The following is a 17485-nucleotide window of genomic DNA, read 5'->3' on the forward strand; positions in this document are numbered from 1 at the left end:
TGCAAGACCAAAAAGCTACTAGATGTTACTCTCGAATTTTTACATAGACCCACAACGTGATTGAGAGCTACCTACTACCAATCTTTTTGAAAAAGGCAAAAACAAGTGCCTCAAGTTCACTACATAAATATTCTTCAATACAAATATTTACACGAAGCGCCAAGCCCGGTCGAGCATGCATGGTGATAAAGCTAAAAGGCCTAAGAAATATTGCCGGAGAAAAATTTGCACAGATTCCGCTCCTTGCGGCATCTCTCTCATATGTAGACATGATTACGTGCTGCTCTCAGTACTTACAAAGCTACTAAAAAGAAAGTCTCCCCCGATCGACAACGAGAACCCAAAAGTAAAGTAAAACCGAAAAGACAATTTAACCATCATTTTCAGTGACACACTGAGCGTGCATGCAGCCTAATGTACCCCACAAAACCATACAACTTTTTGACCTTTCCTCTAATTAATCTTCATTAAGCTTATTAATGATGATCATTTTGCTAATTTCGGGATTTTTTTTTTATAAATGGATTAGACGTGGAAATATTTAATAATTATTGTGAGTACTGCGTCTGCATGGCAATCAAAATCCGGTATAAATCCGAAAGTCTTGCACGTAGTGCTAAGGACTCGGATGTCATCCGGTCATTTTCTCTCCATAATACGTGACACTTTTGAGCAACCAGCCCCAAACGGTTCTTCAGCTCCTGGTTCTCTATTTTCAACCGGTCCACCTCGCTCGTCAGGTCCTCTAAATGCCTCTTCTTTCTCCACCTGGACCGCCGGGCTGACTCGCGGTTTGACGTCATCCGCCTACGCTTTCTCTCGTCAACTGTATCGACCTCCCGGTTCGACCCCTCTGAGCTTGGGGAGGCCGAGTTCCCTGCTTGAAGCAAGGACAGTAGCTCCTGAATCTCGGCTGTTGTGAGCACGGTTTCTTGAACCGGACACTCGAAGCGGCCCATGTCGGCCGGTTCATGGATGAAGGACATGGCTGAAGAACTCATCATCATTTGAGTGAAGGGGAGGGGAGGAGGGAAGGAGGAGAAAAGGGAAGGAACGAAGAGGAGGGGTTGAGTATTTATAATCGAAGGAAAGGATGCACATGGGATCCACCCTATGCAAAAGTTTTGGAGGAGTGAGGGTAATTTTGTCCAAGAAAAGTACGTGTTAACATAGAACTAATATATTTTTATTTTAAATTAAATAATATTTAGGGTTGGTGTAGTGCCATTACGTGCACAACTTTTGTGTAAAGGGCAATGGTAATGGTGGTGTGTGGTCGGAGGGTTTCTGCTTTGTTCAGGTGGGCTCCAACACAATGTTAGCTTTAGCTTAATCACGAAGAATCAAACAAAAATGTGTAAACAACAGATTGTCTGAAAGTTTAGCCGAGAAATTACGCAGAAGACGTATGGAATACGCAATTGAGAAGGTGATGATTTGATTCTCTCAATATATATACGTGTGTGTGCGAAAATTTCTGAAAAATATACAGTCTAGTTATCGAATATTGATATGTTGTAAAAATCAATCAACATCTTCGATCGATCTCATGATAAATGTGAAGTATATGCGGTCTTAGCGTTTGAAAGGCGGAACGTTTCTAGAAAGTCACATTTATAATAATATTTTAAGTAATGTTAGAGAAACTAAAATTTTAAATTAAATTTGTAAATCAAATGATGTTTTACCCAAGGAAGAAAATATCGGTAATATCGGAAATATCGGTAGTCCGAAAACACGGAAATATCGATGGAAATATCGGGATAATATCGATATCGATAAAAATTACATGGAAACCACGGAAATTGTAAGAAAAACTTGGAAATTTTTATTGAAACTTTGCAGGATGTTTATTTAGTCAATTATCTATTAGTTTATCACAAAAAATTGGAAGGAAATGCATTGCATGATGAATTTAACATTATCAAGTTGATTATATAGTGAGCTGACAAACATTGTGAGTGTATAAAATATGTAGTAATTAATGAAAGAAGTCTAAACACACCATAATCATTTATATATAATGAATTAGTACAATATTTTACACTTTATACATTGCATGGTAAGATACATGAGTGACTTAGTACCACATAGAGTTCCTATGAGGTTCAAAATTTTCACCTTGGTGTTTTTTAAAATATAGAAATTTATCATAGATAATAAATATTAGCTTGCAAGCCTTGCAGACATCTTAACGACCATATAAATATTACAGGCTGAATATGTAATCACAAACACATCTGTAGCGAGTTGGATAAAGCCCAAGTGCGTGGTTGACAAAGGGAGGGTTCGAATATAATCTGCTTGCTTAGTAAAAAAAAAGACAAAATATTATCTAAATAATTTATAATTTATAATTTATATAACATTTATTAAAAGTTAAAACCATCAGAGGTGCACCTCACCTCTTTCAAAGCCAATGGTTTTGTTTGTTTAAGTCTCCCGTCCACTACCCGTCCACCTTGGGTGGTATGTTAAGGTCTCTCTCTGTTTCTCTCTCTCTCTCTCTCTCGCCCAGTCCAACCACACACACTCACACAGAGATCCTTCTCGATCTCTCTTCTCCCTTCTCCCAGTCCAACCACACACACACTCACACAGAGATCTCTCGATCTCTCTTCTCCCTTCTCCCAGTCCAACCACACACACTAACACAGAGATCTCTCTTCTCTCTGCACCGAGACCCACACGCACACCATCGTACCTGCTCCGGCAAGTTCCTTCAATTTCTCAGGTAGGTAAGCTTCGGGTTTTTCTTTTTATATTCTAGATCGAAGCTTAGATGTGAAATTGAAGTATGTCGTGTTTTTGCAAGGTTTTTGGGATGAAATCGACTCGGGAATAAGTACACCCATCTCCGGCGAGGCTAGGGGGCAGTTTTACAGTCAGCCGGAGCTGTAGAAGCTCCGGCGTTCGTCTCCGACATGCACAGTTCCGAAATTTCGCGATAATATCGATAATATCGCGATATTATGACGAAAACACCTTGGATACCATTTAAAATATCGGTTCGGGAAAAAACCGATAATATCGGGATATTTTCTTCCATGGTTTTACCAATAAGAAATCGACATATTAATCGACACTTGATTAATAATTAATTCAATCTTCAATAATCACATCATTTGGTTTACACACCCTAATATTTTTCTTAACTTTAATCTCATTTAGGGTATATAAGCCTTTTTGACCTCCGTTTTTAGGTTGTGTCAGATTTTGCTCCTAAAGTGATTAACCAATCTAAGACTAGAATCCTAATGTTTAAGCTTTAAATGGAGATTCTATTCTACAACTAAAACCAATCAATATTGTCGATGAATATGATGAAATCTAAAGAAAATTGAGTATAGAGATAAGTTTTCTCAACATAGTTGTTCTTTAACGTCATATTCAGATAATGACTAGTGCATATGCAATCCCAATTAACCATAAGACCTATGTGAGATGCATTAGTAAGCCTTTCTAAGAATATTTCATTTGGAAAATGTCGCATAACTTAAGTCGTTAATAGCTTTAATTTTGCAATCAAAGTCGTGTGTTCAAACCCCTCATTCTCCATTTATCACCTGATCTAAAAAGCATATCACGGTTGTCACATTATTCTTTGTTCCTAGGACATGAATTTTCTAATAGAATACTCACATACATTAAGAATTATGCAAAAGGAATCGAGGCAGTTTTCTTAGTTAGCATTCTTGGACGTTTTCTCAGTTGGCCGTTTGGGAAAAAGGGTTCGTCTCTGACCAATAAATCCAGACCAAATTATAAGTGGAGCCTAACATGCACACGTTCTCTGATGCGTTTTGAGCTTTAAAAAACCTGTAAAAATACAAATCAATGAAATATTAACTACTAAAGCTTAATTACTGATCAGGTTTGTCTCCCCTCTCCCCTTTAGTCTGCCTCATTAAAATCGGCAAATCCACAGTAGGGTTCATGTGCTGTGGTGTAGAGTTTTGGGAAAGTATTAACCTGATCGATTCCCCCTATTTTTTTAACCGTGTTTATCATAAAATTCTGCTGCGGTTTGTCTTTTTTCGAATGTTAATTAATCTTGGAATCCCAGTTTACTGCAAGAGACCAACATGAGCATCATGTTTCATAGGATTCAGCACCGTATATCATTATTTTTCGGCCACTCAGCACTACAGTTTGATGGTATTCCTCTTTACTTGAAAATGAAAGATCTTAGGTTTGAATCTCGTGGATGGCGAATTTGATACCAAATAGGCTGCTCATTATATGGCTTAACCAAACTACCCTTCCTTTAGTGTGTGTGTATATATATATATCTCGTAATCCATTTCTCTATCCAACCTCACCACTCTGATCTGATTTTCCTGATTTCTCATACATTAATTATAGATTTTAATGTGAATTTTTTATTTTATTTCATGTGTCAATAAATGCATGAGAAGTGCTGAATGTAAACATTCAAGAACACTAGTGGATCCACATCCTTGTTTGCAATTTCCCTCACCCCCATTGATTCACACACATGAAAATATTCCCCGTACATCCTTACTTATTTTTTAACTCTAAAAATATATAATTAATTAAGTAAAATGTAGAAAAAAAGAGAAATGGTTTCCCTTTCTTTAATGTTATCCATGAAATATGGCTGCTTTAACTAAATGCCTCACAAAGACTGGAATTTGGATCCTCTCCAAACCTGTTCGGAGCTACGATAAGAAAATATGCACCCTTGGTTTGTGTGAGGTGGTGGGCTAGTGGAATAAGTTAATTGGTACAATCAAATTCAATTTAAGTGGTACAAATTGCGCAGTCTTTCCGCATGGTGAGATCCAGAGTGAATCTCTGTCCCGAAGACTGAGCCAAGGGTAAGGAGGCAAGGACAACTCCACAAAGTGGCATGAGGACTCATGACCCCCAACAATTTCTGGACCCGCCATTATTTGAGTCTCGGGAGGTACATGTGATTGGCACAAAAATATAGTACTTAAACCGTCCTAAAAGAATTGGAACCTAAAAAGCTACAAAAGTCAAGAGATCCCCCCTATCCTATGTGCCCGAACTCTAAAGCATGATTACAAATCAAACTCTAGGCATACAAGAAACTCTAGCCATTCAGCAAGAACAAGTAGCGAATTCAAAGTGCTTCCACTCTCCAATATATTATATATAGCTAAAGCTTATTGTTCACTGAACCTGGAAAGTACATTGATAGTGAAGATGCCGCGTCTTGTAAAAGAAATGAATGTTTTACAATACAATTTACAGACGGCCCTTAGCCGGCACCACCAGATGCACACACAAACAGCAAGACGAGTCTCCATATACAGTTGGATTACCCTTACATTTACCGCAGGCGGTGAAATGTCTCTGCTCGTCCCATGTTTTCCTGTTGCCTGTGTATAGACTCGTCTATGGTATTCATTGCCCGCGAGAAGTATATATGTTATGCTTACAACGTCACTGGAGGAGTACCCTGCGTTTCACGAACAAGATGACTAAAATTTAGTCGTGGAAGGAGTGATTAACTGCGGGTTTTATTTTTCTGTTTTTGTTTCAATACTCACTTACACAAGTTACGATTACCCTAAAATATTCAGTAGCAACTGGGAACAAAAAACTCACCTTAAAGAGAAGATCATATGCAATCTGTTCCCAGGGTAATGAAATGGACATTAAGCAGCATTTGAGAGGTACCATCTCATCATCAAAACTATAGGTAGAAGAAGCAGCTGCATAGGCATTCTTTGCAGCCACAGATGCAACAGAAGCTGCTTTACGAACAATGGAGCCAATTCCAAATCCTCTTTTGGATATAAGTGGTGAAAAAGGACCCAGATCTTGTTGGCTTTGATCTGATAACATAACATCGACTTTCAGTATTTGACACAAATGTTCACATCATAGGGTCAATAAATTTGATAATAGTAACACCTTTGTCACAAAACAAAAGCAGGCATGAGTAACAATCTCACATGAAACTCAATGAACTTTGCATGCAAGATAACGGTAATAATCATACGAATTTCCTACTGTCAGGTATAGCTTTCTTTAGACCTTTCAAATCTTTAATCACTTAAGAAGTGCGGGTCACATGATAATCAATTTCCATCTGAACTATTATGAATACACAAAATTTAGGAAAAACAACTACTTCAACTTTATACTGTCACTAAATTTTGGAGAAAAAATTCCTTGCCTGCAACCCTAGAAACCGCTACTTCAACTTCCCCACGTCCTCCGGGACCTTTCATGTAAAGTTTGTCTGTTTTGCCAGGGGAATGACCAAGAAGGTTCCCAAATCGAGACTTGCCAGCTGCAAGAGAGACAGAGAGATGAGTGAATCAATATGCTGCACCAAATCCCCTTGTAAGATGCTGAGAGATGAATAAATGGCGTTCCCAAAATGTTTAATGCATTGTTCAAAGTTAAAAAAAATATAGTGGTTGTGTGTGTGGAACCCAGTCTTAATGGATTTTGAAACAAACTGGTTTATAAGATGAGCGTGAACAAAAAAAATAGATCTAAATGAAACAGCAGAAATTTAGTGAGTTTATCCAAATCAGCAATACTTTTACACATCACGTTCCAACAACTATGCATGTATACCACGAAATGAAAACACTTTATACTCCAACCAACTTCAACCAGATAACACATGAAGTCATCAAACAGTTGCAGGGGAAATGAAAACTGTATCTAATGGCACAACAACATAAAGTTATTTGTATGAAATCTTACCATCATATGCGTCTCGAACCATTTGATAGCTGACGAATCCTGAAAAAAGAGTCAGCTGCAATCATGACACCAGAAAATCAGAATGTTTACAGAGTATTCCTTGAAGCAAAAGCATGCGTGGGACATTCACCTATCTCATCTCTAATTGTAGTTCTGGCATGTGAAACAGAGATTTAGAAAGAAACCTTAGTATTTTTCATCTGTGCGGAGTTAGTCTCAACTGTCAGAGAGGAACTATCACTAGGACTGCAATCATTAGACTCCTTTTCCCTCGGAAATGCTGCCCCATCGTGTGCATTGAGAATTACACAGTAGCAATGGTCTGTTTCAGTCAAGACCTGAAAAAACAGAAAATAAAATCATGTCTTAGTTCTTACAAAATTGTAAATTGTGGATGAGTCAGAAAGCAAACTGAAAGATTTGCACAAAAGGTTGGTTAAAGTCTGAAAATGTGAGATTTGGAAAAAACGAAAGATCATTATCAAATTAACAGAAAAGTCTCAAAACAAGCAGGTTTTTCAAACTGACTAATAACAGAAAAGTGACGATCAAAAGCATGATCAAGCATTTAACTGTTGTGGCAACAACATTATCAAATTAACAACAGAAGGTCATTTGTAAATGATCTCATCACATAAAAGGTCTTTTACCACAGCATCAAAAGTGGAGTCGAAGTCATCGATTGCAAAACAAATATCTGGATAAGCAGGTGTTGTCTCCACTTCCTAGAAAATGTCAGCGATAGTTTTATATTAAGGGGAAGCAATAACATGATTCAGTGACATCACGTTTTATCAGAAAGTACCTAAACTTGCCTTTTTTGAGTCCAACTGAAAATTGACACGGCTTGGAGATGCATAAACAGTCTTTACAACCTGCAGAGATACCACAAGTCGTAAGGAAAACTGAGACTGCAACCAGAGATATGCACAGTGTGCAAACTGTATTGCAATTTTCCTGTAATAAATACAGAAAGAAGAAGATTGGTAAGACATACATTAACACAGAAATTTAAGGTTGTGCATACCTTATATATTGGAGATAATGGTATACCTTGCTGTGCTTGATGATTCCGGAGGTCCTGATGACTGAATTTCAACAGTTAATTTAACTTCTACCATTGCTCAAGTGAAAACTAAAGCACTATTCGGATAGAAGTCTGCAAAATATTTTTTTAAGTAAAATCATTGTTCCCTTTTTTTTCTAAGATTCCGGGATAACTGAACCGCAAAATTATGATCGCTAAACATCTAAACTAAATCTCCGTACTTAATTAACAACACAGAAACACGCTTAATAAGAAAAGGCGGTGTGCAACTTACAGAACTGAAACATTATTAAAACATTATGCACACAAACACTAAACACAAGAACAAATTACCTGCAAATAGCCACTGTTACAGTAAAAGAAGTGTGAGCAATCAAGTTCAAGTAAAACGTACGCCTCCAATCCACATCCACATTACTTTCCCCGATCAAGTCATCCAACTGTTTGAAAAAATTAAACACATTTATGAATTCCATTCCATCAACAATATCTTAAATATGACAACACAAAAACCCGAAAAATCGATTTCAAAACCCTTTTTTTTATTACCTTAGGTGCCCACCTGCGTACAAAGTACGGAGAAACACCTTCCTTGCCGTCACTGAATCCATACCCATAAGAGATCTGCTTGGCTCCCAAAAAATGCAATAATATAACAAATGAAGCTATAAAAATATCAATATTTAAGCAAAAATAGAAACAAATAAATAAAAAGGTACCAATTTTCTGACGAAGAAGACGAGATCATCGTCCTGGCGTCCTCTGGAATCTTTACCGCGAACGAAGTAAAAATCCAACACGTCGTGCCAGAATCTGTGGTCCAATTCGACATCGGAAGTGTCGTCCTCGTCCGCGACGATCACTGTTTTCCCCAATAAGCTCGAGTGCTTCTTCACCATACTCAGCAATTCGAATCTACCCAAAAGAAAAAGAACAAAACTTTACCATGAGAAACTCCAATCCAACTCATTTTCCCGAGAAACAAACAGAATATAGAAAATTTGAAGACGTGGGTTTTACCTGGAGGGGGTGTCTTCTCCATGTCCGAGCATTTCGATTGGAAGCATTTGATTTTGCTTCTTTGGTTTGGTTTTATGAGGGGTGATTGGAGAAATTGGTGAAGGAATGTAGGAGGTGGTGGTTATGGTGATCACGAGTTATGGTGAGTTCATTCGGTGATCTGCTGCCGCTCTCTGTAAGTGTTTCGTTGTGTTCCACCTGACAGTCTGACAGGGACGACTCGCGTCACTTCGGACTTGAGTAATTTCAAGTTTCTTATAATTTATAATATATGTATAATCTTACGTGGAACACTAGCATCAAGGTCGTTGTAGTATAGTGGTAAGTATTCCCGCCTGTCACGCGGGTGACCCGGGTTCGATCCCCGGCAACGGCGATTGTTTTTTTTTCCCCTTTTTTTGCCACAATCTTTTTGGGCCTGGTTGTTATGAATTGGACTGATTAACTTTGGGCCAGAAAATTCGAATCCAGTACGGACTTTTTATGAAGGGTTTAGAACATGGCTAATGGTAAGGTCAAGGTCCATGGGAGATAGGGCTAGAGCTAAAATGTGTTAGGTGGATGATTTTCATTGGCTACTATTTTTGTCCCAAACTCCTTAAAAGAGTCTTGAGCCAGAGTTAGGTCTAGTTTGGCCTCACAACTCCACGGGTATGGCTGATTGGATGCGCCGGAAAGCTTTCTTTGCAATTAGGGCTAGATATTTGTCTAGCCTAGGCTGAAAATCCTTCGTTAAATATGCTCTTAGTGGCATAAAACCAATCTCAACTATCTATAGTTTTCTTGTTATTATAGCCATAGAGTATTCCTCGCACTTAAATACATAAGTTTTTTGGAACTTTAATGAAAAGTTCCTGGTGCTGTTTATTTTAATAAAAAAATTATATTTTTATATTAAAAAATTAATTATGATATTTTTTATTTTATCCTTATCGTTAAAATTCAAAACTTTCAAATATTTTTCAATAATTTTTCTATAATTTTTTCCATCAAAAGAAAAATATCATAATTTTATGGCCTAAAACCTTTTATGAGTCCTCTCAATTCGACGACATGTTCTTCTGTACAACCAGTTGGATGTGACCCTTCTCTCACACACTAAGATCTTTTTTTCGATACGTGGGCTCAGCTTATGTGTGTCGCAGAAGGTAGAACCACCTCTTCAGCTCATCAAACCTTAGAATTTGTTTGATTTCATGCTATATATTGATTCGCTTTATCACATGCACTCTTCTTCTGCGTCGTACTTTATCTTCTACACTAAATTGTCTCATTTTAGAGATGCATTCTTTTTCAATGTCCTATTTTATCTTATTTTGTTAATTAAGTTTAAAAGAATTGTTAATTGTGCTAACGTGGTATAAACAATTTAATCATTTCAACCTTGTTAGTAAGACCCAGGATTGCAGAGATGTGGGTTAACTCAAACTAGGGTTTGATTTGTCCAGATTAAAAAAATATATATAAACAAGAGGAGAACCATAGAGGTACATATTCTCCCTAAGATCTTTGCAAAAGAATTCGAAAACATTGAAATTGATTCGTGAATCTTGAAATTCAAGCTTCTCTTGTATATCAACCTTTTTTCTTATATTTTTCTCTTGATCTGGATAAATCAAACCATAGTTTGAGTTTAACCCACCTCCCATTACCCATGGGTACGCTCCACTAACATGACATGTTACATGCCATACAACAAACGTAGTTGAAAAGAGTAAATTGTCCATGCCACGTCAAACAATTAACGTCTCTCTTAACTTATTTGATGAAAAGGGTAAAGTGGGAAATTAAGGAAGAGTACATGTGTTAAAGTGAGACGATATAGTGTGTAAGGCATAAAATGGTACACGAATGAAGAGTTCAAGACCTCAAGTGGTAAAGTGAAATAATATAAAGTTTAGAGAATAAAGTGAAATTTGATGAAGAATACATGTGTCATAGCTAAAAATAAACCTATTAATTTAGTGGCTTGGTCTCTGTTTGGGATACGAATATATTCGGATCAAATAAATAAATTTGATAGTTATACAAAAAATTTACAATTCGCGACACCCCAAAATCCCCACAATCCTAGACGTAAGCCGCATAGAAATGAAAGTGCCCTTTGTAGCTCTGATGCTTAGATAGTGGCACCAAGAAAGAAGAGTATAATGGATTGAGATGATCAACTTGGCACTTAAAAAAAAAAACAATTAGCGACACTAATGATGTTGTTAGACGTGACCCTTCACCATAAAAAAGAAATTGGGTAATTGTCTTTGCTTAATATTCTTTGTTTACTACTGCATTTAACTTGTTAAAGGTATATAGGCATTTTTTATGTAGCTATTGGAAGAACTAAGGTGGAGCAACTCTTCTTAGGTGTACTGGACAAACTATCTTGTTAGTTGTTACCATTCTGTGAAATTTTTTGCTATGTTCGAATTTCAAATAAATCACAATTTTTCGCAGTTAATTATTAATTAGTGGATATATTCTTGACCAAAGATTTAACAACTAAAGACTCTAACATAAGATACTCCGAAACATGTAGAACTGTAGATAGTTATAAATCTCCCATGCTTTGGATTCCTTGGTCTTGATATATTGTACATGCTCAAGGGGAAAAGAGGGAACAAAAAAGTAAAAAAAGAAAAACTTGGGGCAATGAAACAACATGATTATAAATGAAATGACAGCATATTCAAAATCATGGAGAAATTAGCGCTTAAAGTGGCTTTGCTTTCTTCTTGGCTTTGCTTTCTTGTACATTTCTTTCTGCCATGAATTTTAATAATAATTAGGAAATCCTTAAATTCATTTAAAGTAAATTAAAACGACAATTTCAAGGTTCCTGCAGGCTTGAACCTTGGCAGCAGCAGGCTAGGTCAACAAAAAACAGCATATTCTACGACTAAATTAACAATTTGTATAAGATTAACAGTCCAAAATTTGATCACATATATGCAGATATTCATCACATAATTCAAAACCGGTAAATAATTAAAATATGATTAGCACCATTAATTTCCAGTCTTTAATCCCAAAACCATAACCAGCAAACTTTCACAACTGTAAATCAAAGACACCACATTTGATTTCACTTACCAAAAGAGAAGAGATAAAGATAGAGAACATTTGATCTGCTTCTTACATATATAATTGATGAGATAACTTAGTCCTCAATCGGTCAACATGGTGCTGGTCCAGTAGTACTAGTACGTACACTTCTTTCCTTTGCCTGTTCTTCTCCTGGTGGTGGAATGATCAGCAACATCATGCCGGAAATTCCCGTCGTTAAAAATCAACGGCAAGTCGTTACAGTCATCGCCGTCTTCTTGAGTGACGATACGGATGCAAGAGCACCTCTCTAAGGATGCGAAGAAAGCAGAACTGACACTGTGAATGAACCACATACCCACCCCATCAACCTTGCCACACCCGTGTGATGAACCTTGGCTCGATGATGACCGGACCTTGGGCTCGCTGGAAGAACTACTTGACCGGAAACTGAAGAAGCTGGAGCATGTGGTGGCCATGGAGTTGGAGGTTGAATTAAGTTTTGGTAGCTAGCCACATTGTGAGAGAGATGTTGAGAAATCTAGGCTTTAAGCATTTTCTTAAGGGACCTTTGTTAGGTTCGTGAATGATTATATGCTAAATTCCAACATATGCCCTTTCAAAGTTACAGAATTACGAATTTGTACTACTTTAGATTAAATAGATTTTAGTTTAATCATGTGACGTTTGCTATTTTGATTCGCGTTACTATCTTTTTCTGGCTTGTTGGCTGTCTACGACTACTGCAAAAATACCATAAAAAATAAATAAAGTTAAAATTACAGACTTGGGACGAAAACATCAATTATGGTTAATCCATGAATAATCATACCAAAGCATATGATGTGATCTTCCTTCATTAGTAAGTTAAACAACACTAGTATTATTGGTTACTTACAAGCTAATTGCTAATAATTAATGAGAATATATTGTTGACTACCTTTTATGAATGGCATCATTCGATTTGAAGAACAAAAGTACCAGTAAACTATTTAAGAGGGAAACAATTACTTGACCTAGTGTGCGTGTCTGCAGTGTGTGTTACATTAGTTCAGAAAAACGCTATCAAAGATTAAGTTCTCACACCACTCTAGCTAGTTTACCTACCATACCCAAGTCTTCTTTAGAAAGTTTCCAAGCATTTATTTATATAGTAACTATACTCTAGAGAACATCATAGGAAAAGCAAAGCATATTTAGTATAAAATAATAATGAATATGCTTGATATATATATATATATACAGGATAGGAATTAATAAGGAGGAGGCTGAGAATATATTAAAGAACGGAGGACGATAATGATGAGACTTGAGTGCGTTTCATCATATCCGTTACTGAGCTAGCTAGAAGGAGATCGATCAAAGACATTTCTTTAATATAGCAAGAGTTATTTTCTTATAAGACAAACCCTAAAAAAAGTTAACTTTCGAGGTATGAGTTGGGTACGTATGTGCTGCTGTGCATGCGCGCGCATGCTGGAGAGAGAGAGAGAGAGAGAGAGAGAGAGAGAGAGAGAGAGAGAGAGAGAGAGAGAGAGAGAGAGAGAGAGAGAGAGAGAGAGAGAGAGAGAGAGTCATTGATTGAAAATGTGTTTCCTTGATAGACCAAACAGATGCATGGTAAAATTGCTTTGCACAATAGAATTGCTCCAGCAATTAGAAGATTTCTTACTAGCTCGTGATTGAACAAATAATAATAACTAGATATTGATTGAAAATGTGTTTCCTTGATAGACCAAACAGATGCATGGTAAAATTGCTTTGCACAATAGAATTGCTCCAGCAATTAGAAGATTTCTTACTAGCTCGTGATTGAACAAATAATAATAACTAGATTTTTTTTACAAGCTATAACGTTAGTGAGTTAAATTATTAAATATTATGAAAAATATAGATATATATTAACAGCATATTGTACCCACAATAGGGTGCATAAATATTATTGTTTTTTCGCCACTGCGATAAAGTACTATTTGCAAGTAAAATTAGAAATTGATGTATGTGTGCATGAATAGGTACCACTAAACAGTCTAGCACAGTCCAAAGATAGATTTTTGAGGATAGAGATCCCAGCTGGATCTCATCCTACCAAATCCTAAGGATTCGAAGATCCGGATTATTGAAATTTGATCCAACGGCTACAAATAGGGGGCCCTTCTAAAAATGATAATAATTGTAGCCGTTGGATCATATTTCAAGGGTCTAGATCCTTAAGATTTGGTGGGGGAGATCCGGCTGGGATCTCTGTCCAATTTTTTATGTCATCATTTCTATATAATAATGTGTTTACTTCTTTGAGCACTTATCATTAAATAGTTTAGTCAAGTCCAACAAAATATTTTTGAATGTCACCGGTTGTATACAATTATGTATCTATCTCTTTCAATACAGAAATATTATAACAAACAAAGTAAACATGTGTAATCGTTTACAACTAGTAACATGGTAGGTTTTCTCGAGTTGAAGGTCTCTTTATACAATTCACTTCTCTTCCTCTATGAAGGCCCAATTTTAGCAGCCCTGAAAGTTACATTTCACACAGTTTTTGGAATTTAAGCCCATTCTTTACACTGCAATGTTGTTTGTTAAGTGATGTGACCAAAATTTTCCTAACCAATCATTCCCAAAGTACATGTAAAAATCTTGGTTTTATGGTTCGAGGAAGTGACCAAATATATATGTCATGCTGAAATATCCCCACTTTTCCGATTGATCAGAAAGGACCCGGCTTCTCTGCCCTCTCATGTCCCATACATTCTCATCATCTTTTATTTTGTACGGTCACGGTTAAGCCACGTCAACATTTTATATTGATTTTTTTATAGAGATAATAAGACAAAAAACAATTATAAAATGTTGACGTGGTTTAACCGTGACCGCACAAACAGAAGAGGATGAGAATGTATGGGAAGTGAGAGGGCAGAGAAGCCAGGTCTGATCAGAAATCAGAATGGCAAATCTGTCATGATTAGTTGATGACAATTTCAATACAAATGGTACTATCTACACATATTTTTTTATCTTTCACGCATTTCTTTTAATTTTTATTTTATTTTTTACACACTCTTCTCAATTTTTTGTTATTGAAAAAAAAATTGTTGAATATCAAATGATAAAAAGTAACAAGTTGTGTATGGGGTACACAAGAATGTGTGGATAACATTACCCCTTCAAGGCCTCTTTTTAGAAGATTCTTGGTTGTCATTTTCATGCTTTCAGGAGCTTTAGAAAGATTGTGAGAATTTTGACATATTTTCTGCAGTCTGCATATCCAAATTTAGAGTTGTGGAAGGGACGGTTGAATCCCACATCGATCATACAAAAAGAAAAGTAATAGTTTAAATATCATAATCCCACTTTAACTAATACCGAGACCTTTTTGATAAAACTTTACACCTGAGGATTGTGCAGGTGGTTAAATGAGGACAATATCAATGTTATTGGAGTGGACCCTTAGCCCGTCGACCTGAATAATTCTACAGAGACTTCCTTGTGTTTTGTTCCTCTGGCCAAGTCCCTAGTTTGGGAAGAATCCCACTGACACTACTTTCCACGTGATCACATGGCATATCACTTTAATCCAAGGATTATTCCATCATTAACATTATAAACTCTCCAGTTCGAATCACCTTATAACTCAAACATTGGTCATTACCAAAAACCCCATGACTAATTGACTTAGTCATCACCAAAAACACACATTGGTTGATTAAACATGTATTAGTCACAACACATCTTATTACTAGAAAATTAAACTATCCTCACTTTTAGTCACAACATCCTTTTAGTTACAACATATCTATTTTTTTGTGTCAACCCATATAATGACTAGTAATTATTTAGTCTCAAGCACTCCTCATGACTGAATATCTTATGGTAATTTTAGTCTCATCAGCCTTCTTAATTAAAGCTCTTTTAGTCACAATTGCATAGTAATTATTTAGTCTCAAGCACTCCTCATGACTGAATATCTTATGGTAATTTTAGTTTCATCAGCCTTCTTAATTAAAGCTCTTTTAGTCACAATTGCATCTATGACTAAAAAACAAATGCTAACAACTAGAAACTAACGACGGTGATTGAAAGTCCACCACTTGATATCTTCCAATCTATCATTCACACATGCCATTCCATCCTTATGTGCAGTTTTAGGGACAAAAATATAGTCAAAGACATTAAGGGTGCGTTTGTTGCACCAGACTGTTTTGAACTGGACTAGCTGCAGGGACTAAGATAGACTGACTTACACTAGACTAAGCTGGACTGATTTAGTGAAGTGTTTGGTGCAGCGTCGGACTAAGAAGCAGGACTGCAATATTATATTTTTTTATATTAAATTAATATATATATATATATATAATTAAAATTTTATTATATATTACTATTACTTTATCTTTTTCCAATTTTTTTTTAGAATTCTCTTCTTCTTACTTCTACAATGTCTGTAACCATTTTTCACCCCACTTCTCCATCCCGTCAAACCTCTCTTCCTTCTCCATCTACCTCTTTTCCCGTCAAACCCCACCTCTGCTTCTCATGAATCACAAAACATAAGGCCCAAATTTTACAAGTTTCTCACAGATCACAAAATTCAAATACCAAATTTCACAAATTTCTACTAAATTTCACAAGTTTCTCAGCTTCTTCCCCACCATAAACGAAAACCCCAACTGGTACTTGGGCATTTGGTACGCTTTCAGTCCCGACTTGCATCTGGGTCGCGCACGAACGCGGAGATCGACGGCGAGGTTCTGGTGATGGTCGTCTGGTGGTTGCAACCATGACGATTTTGCTGAGAAAGAGAGTGAATTGAACGAAGAAGAAATGAAGGGAATCAGTGGATTGTTTTTCTGGGTGTAGGCGTTTGGGTGGGATAGTAAAGGCCCAATGGAGTGGGCGAAGGTGCGAATCAGAAGGGAGAGGGTTAAGGCGAAGGGAGACGATGAGGGATCAGCGACGGGGGAGAGAACGGGACTACCAGTCCGCTTGAAATCGAGGGGTCTCCTTAAGAACGTTTAGCGAACCGTTCAGTCGGGGCGAGTCCCCTTTAGTCCCATTAAACTTAATCCTTGTCCAGACCAAACAAGGGACTATAGTCTAGTCTAGTCTTGTACCCCTTAATCCGGTCAAACAAATGCCCCCTAAGTGTTCGTTTGAATATGCTTTTAAAATGACTGAAAACACTTTTGGTGAAAATGTTTTTGACACGAATTCTTAGTAAAAATTCAAGTAAATCCTAGAAAAGTCACTTTAAGTGCTCTATGTAAGAAGCACATATCTGGTGCTTCTTCCAAAAAGCACTTAAAGTGCTTTTGGAACTCAAAATCAATTTAACCAAAAGCATTTTTAGACATTTTAAAAGGACATCCAAACAAACTCTAAAATATTGTATTTCACAAAACAAGAAGTTTTACATTATTCTAGTTATCATCAAACACAACGTCTACAACATGGTAACAAATTAGTAGATATTTTATCAGAAAAACAACTAGTATCTAGACCCAAATCAGCACGCACGTTGCTGCCAACAAGTAACCAGTTGCATTTCCTGTAAAAACAAAGAATAAACTGTTTAAATATTCAAATTTTATTCCTAGTTAGCATAGATGTAAATACAAGACCAATAGCTGCATTTCCTTACTAATCTTGCTAACCTTTGGGCCT

General features: G+C 36.6%; 2 protein-coding genes and 1 non-coding gene across 5 annotated transcripts; 1 reads left to right on the forward strand and 2 right to left on the reverse strand.

Moving 5' to 3' along the window:
• LOC126631200 (basic leucine zipper 4-like) lies at positions 1–1062 on the reverse strand. Its single transcript, XM_050301371.1, has one exon. The coding sequence runs from the start codon at positions 1005–1007 to the stop codon at positions 549–551; it is 459 nt and encodes a 152-aa protein (XP_050157328.1). The 5' UTR covers positions 1008–1062; the 3' UTR covers positions 1–548.
• Positions 1063–5102: 4040 nt separating this feature from the next.
• On the reverse strand, positions 5103–8993 carry LOC126633208 (uncharacterized). 3 transcript variants are annotated; one of them, XM_050303779.1, is made up of 12 exons: positions 8783–8992; positions 8482–8677; positions 8312–8386; positions 8096–8202; positions 7742–7802; positions 7530–7589; positions 7365–7439; positions 6900–7052; positions 6715–6769; positions 6173–6289; positions 5599–5828; positions 5103–5449 (listed from the first exon to the last, which is right to left on the reverse strand). In XM_050303779.1, the coding sequence occupies exons 1-12, from the start codon at positions 8827–8829 to the stop codon at positions 5426–5428; spliced, it is 1200 nt and encodes a 399-aa protein (XP_050159736.1). In that variant the 5' UTR covers positions 8830–8992; the 3' UTR covers positions 5103–5425. The 3 variants fall into 3 exon arrangements, with proteins under 3 accessions (XP_050159736.1, XP_050159737.1, XP_050159738.1); XM_050303780.1 differs by having other exon boundaries at positions 7365–7435; positions 7526–7589; XM_050303781.1 differs by lacking the exon at positions 7365–7439 and having other exon boundaries at positions 8783–8993.
• A 93-nt stretch (positions 8994–9086) lies between these two features.
• Positions 9087–9158, forward strand: TRNAD-GUC (transfer RNA aspartic acid (anticodon GUC)). The gene has a single exon. It is a non-coding gene; the product is annotated as a tRNA-Asp (tRNA).
• Positions 9159–17485: the final 8327 nt, after the last annotated feature.

The sequence above is a fragment of the Malus sylvestris genome, chromosome 8, assembly GCF_916048215.2.
Source record: "Malus sylvestris chromosome 8, drMalSylv7.2, whole genome shotgun sequence".
In the NCBI taxonomy this organism is placed as follows: domain Eukaryota; kingdom Viridiplantae; phylum Streptophyta; class Magnoliopsida; order Rosales; family Rosaceae; genus Malus; species Malus sylvestris.

Bases quoted from the DNA above. Each gene is read 5' to 3' on its own strand.
- LOC126631200 (XM_050301371.1), bottom strand. From the start codon at position 1,007: ATGATGATGAGTTCTTCAGCCATGTCCTTCATCCATGAACCGGCCGAC.
- LOC126633208 (XM_050303779.1), bottom strand. From the start codon at position 8,829: ATGCTTCCAATCGAAATGCTCGGACATGGAGAAGACACCCCCTCCAG. The intron at 8,678-8,782 runs GTAAAACCCACG...TCTTTTGGGTAG, and splicing joins GGAGAAGACACCCCCTCCAG to ATTCGAATTGCTGAGTATGG. The intron at 5,829-6,172 runs GCAAGGAATTTT...TTATGTTATCAG, and splicing joins AGCGGTTTCTAGGGTTGCAG to ATCAAAGCCAACAAGATCTG.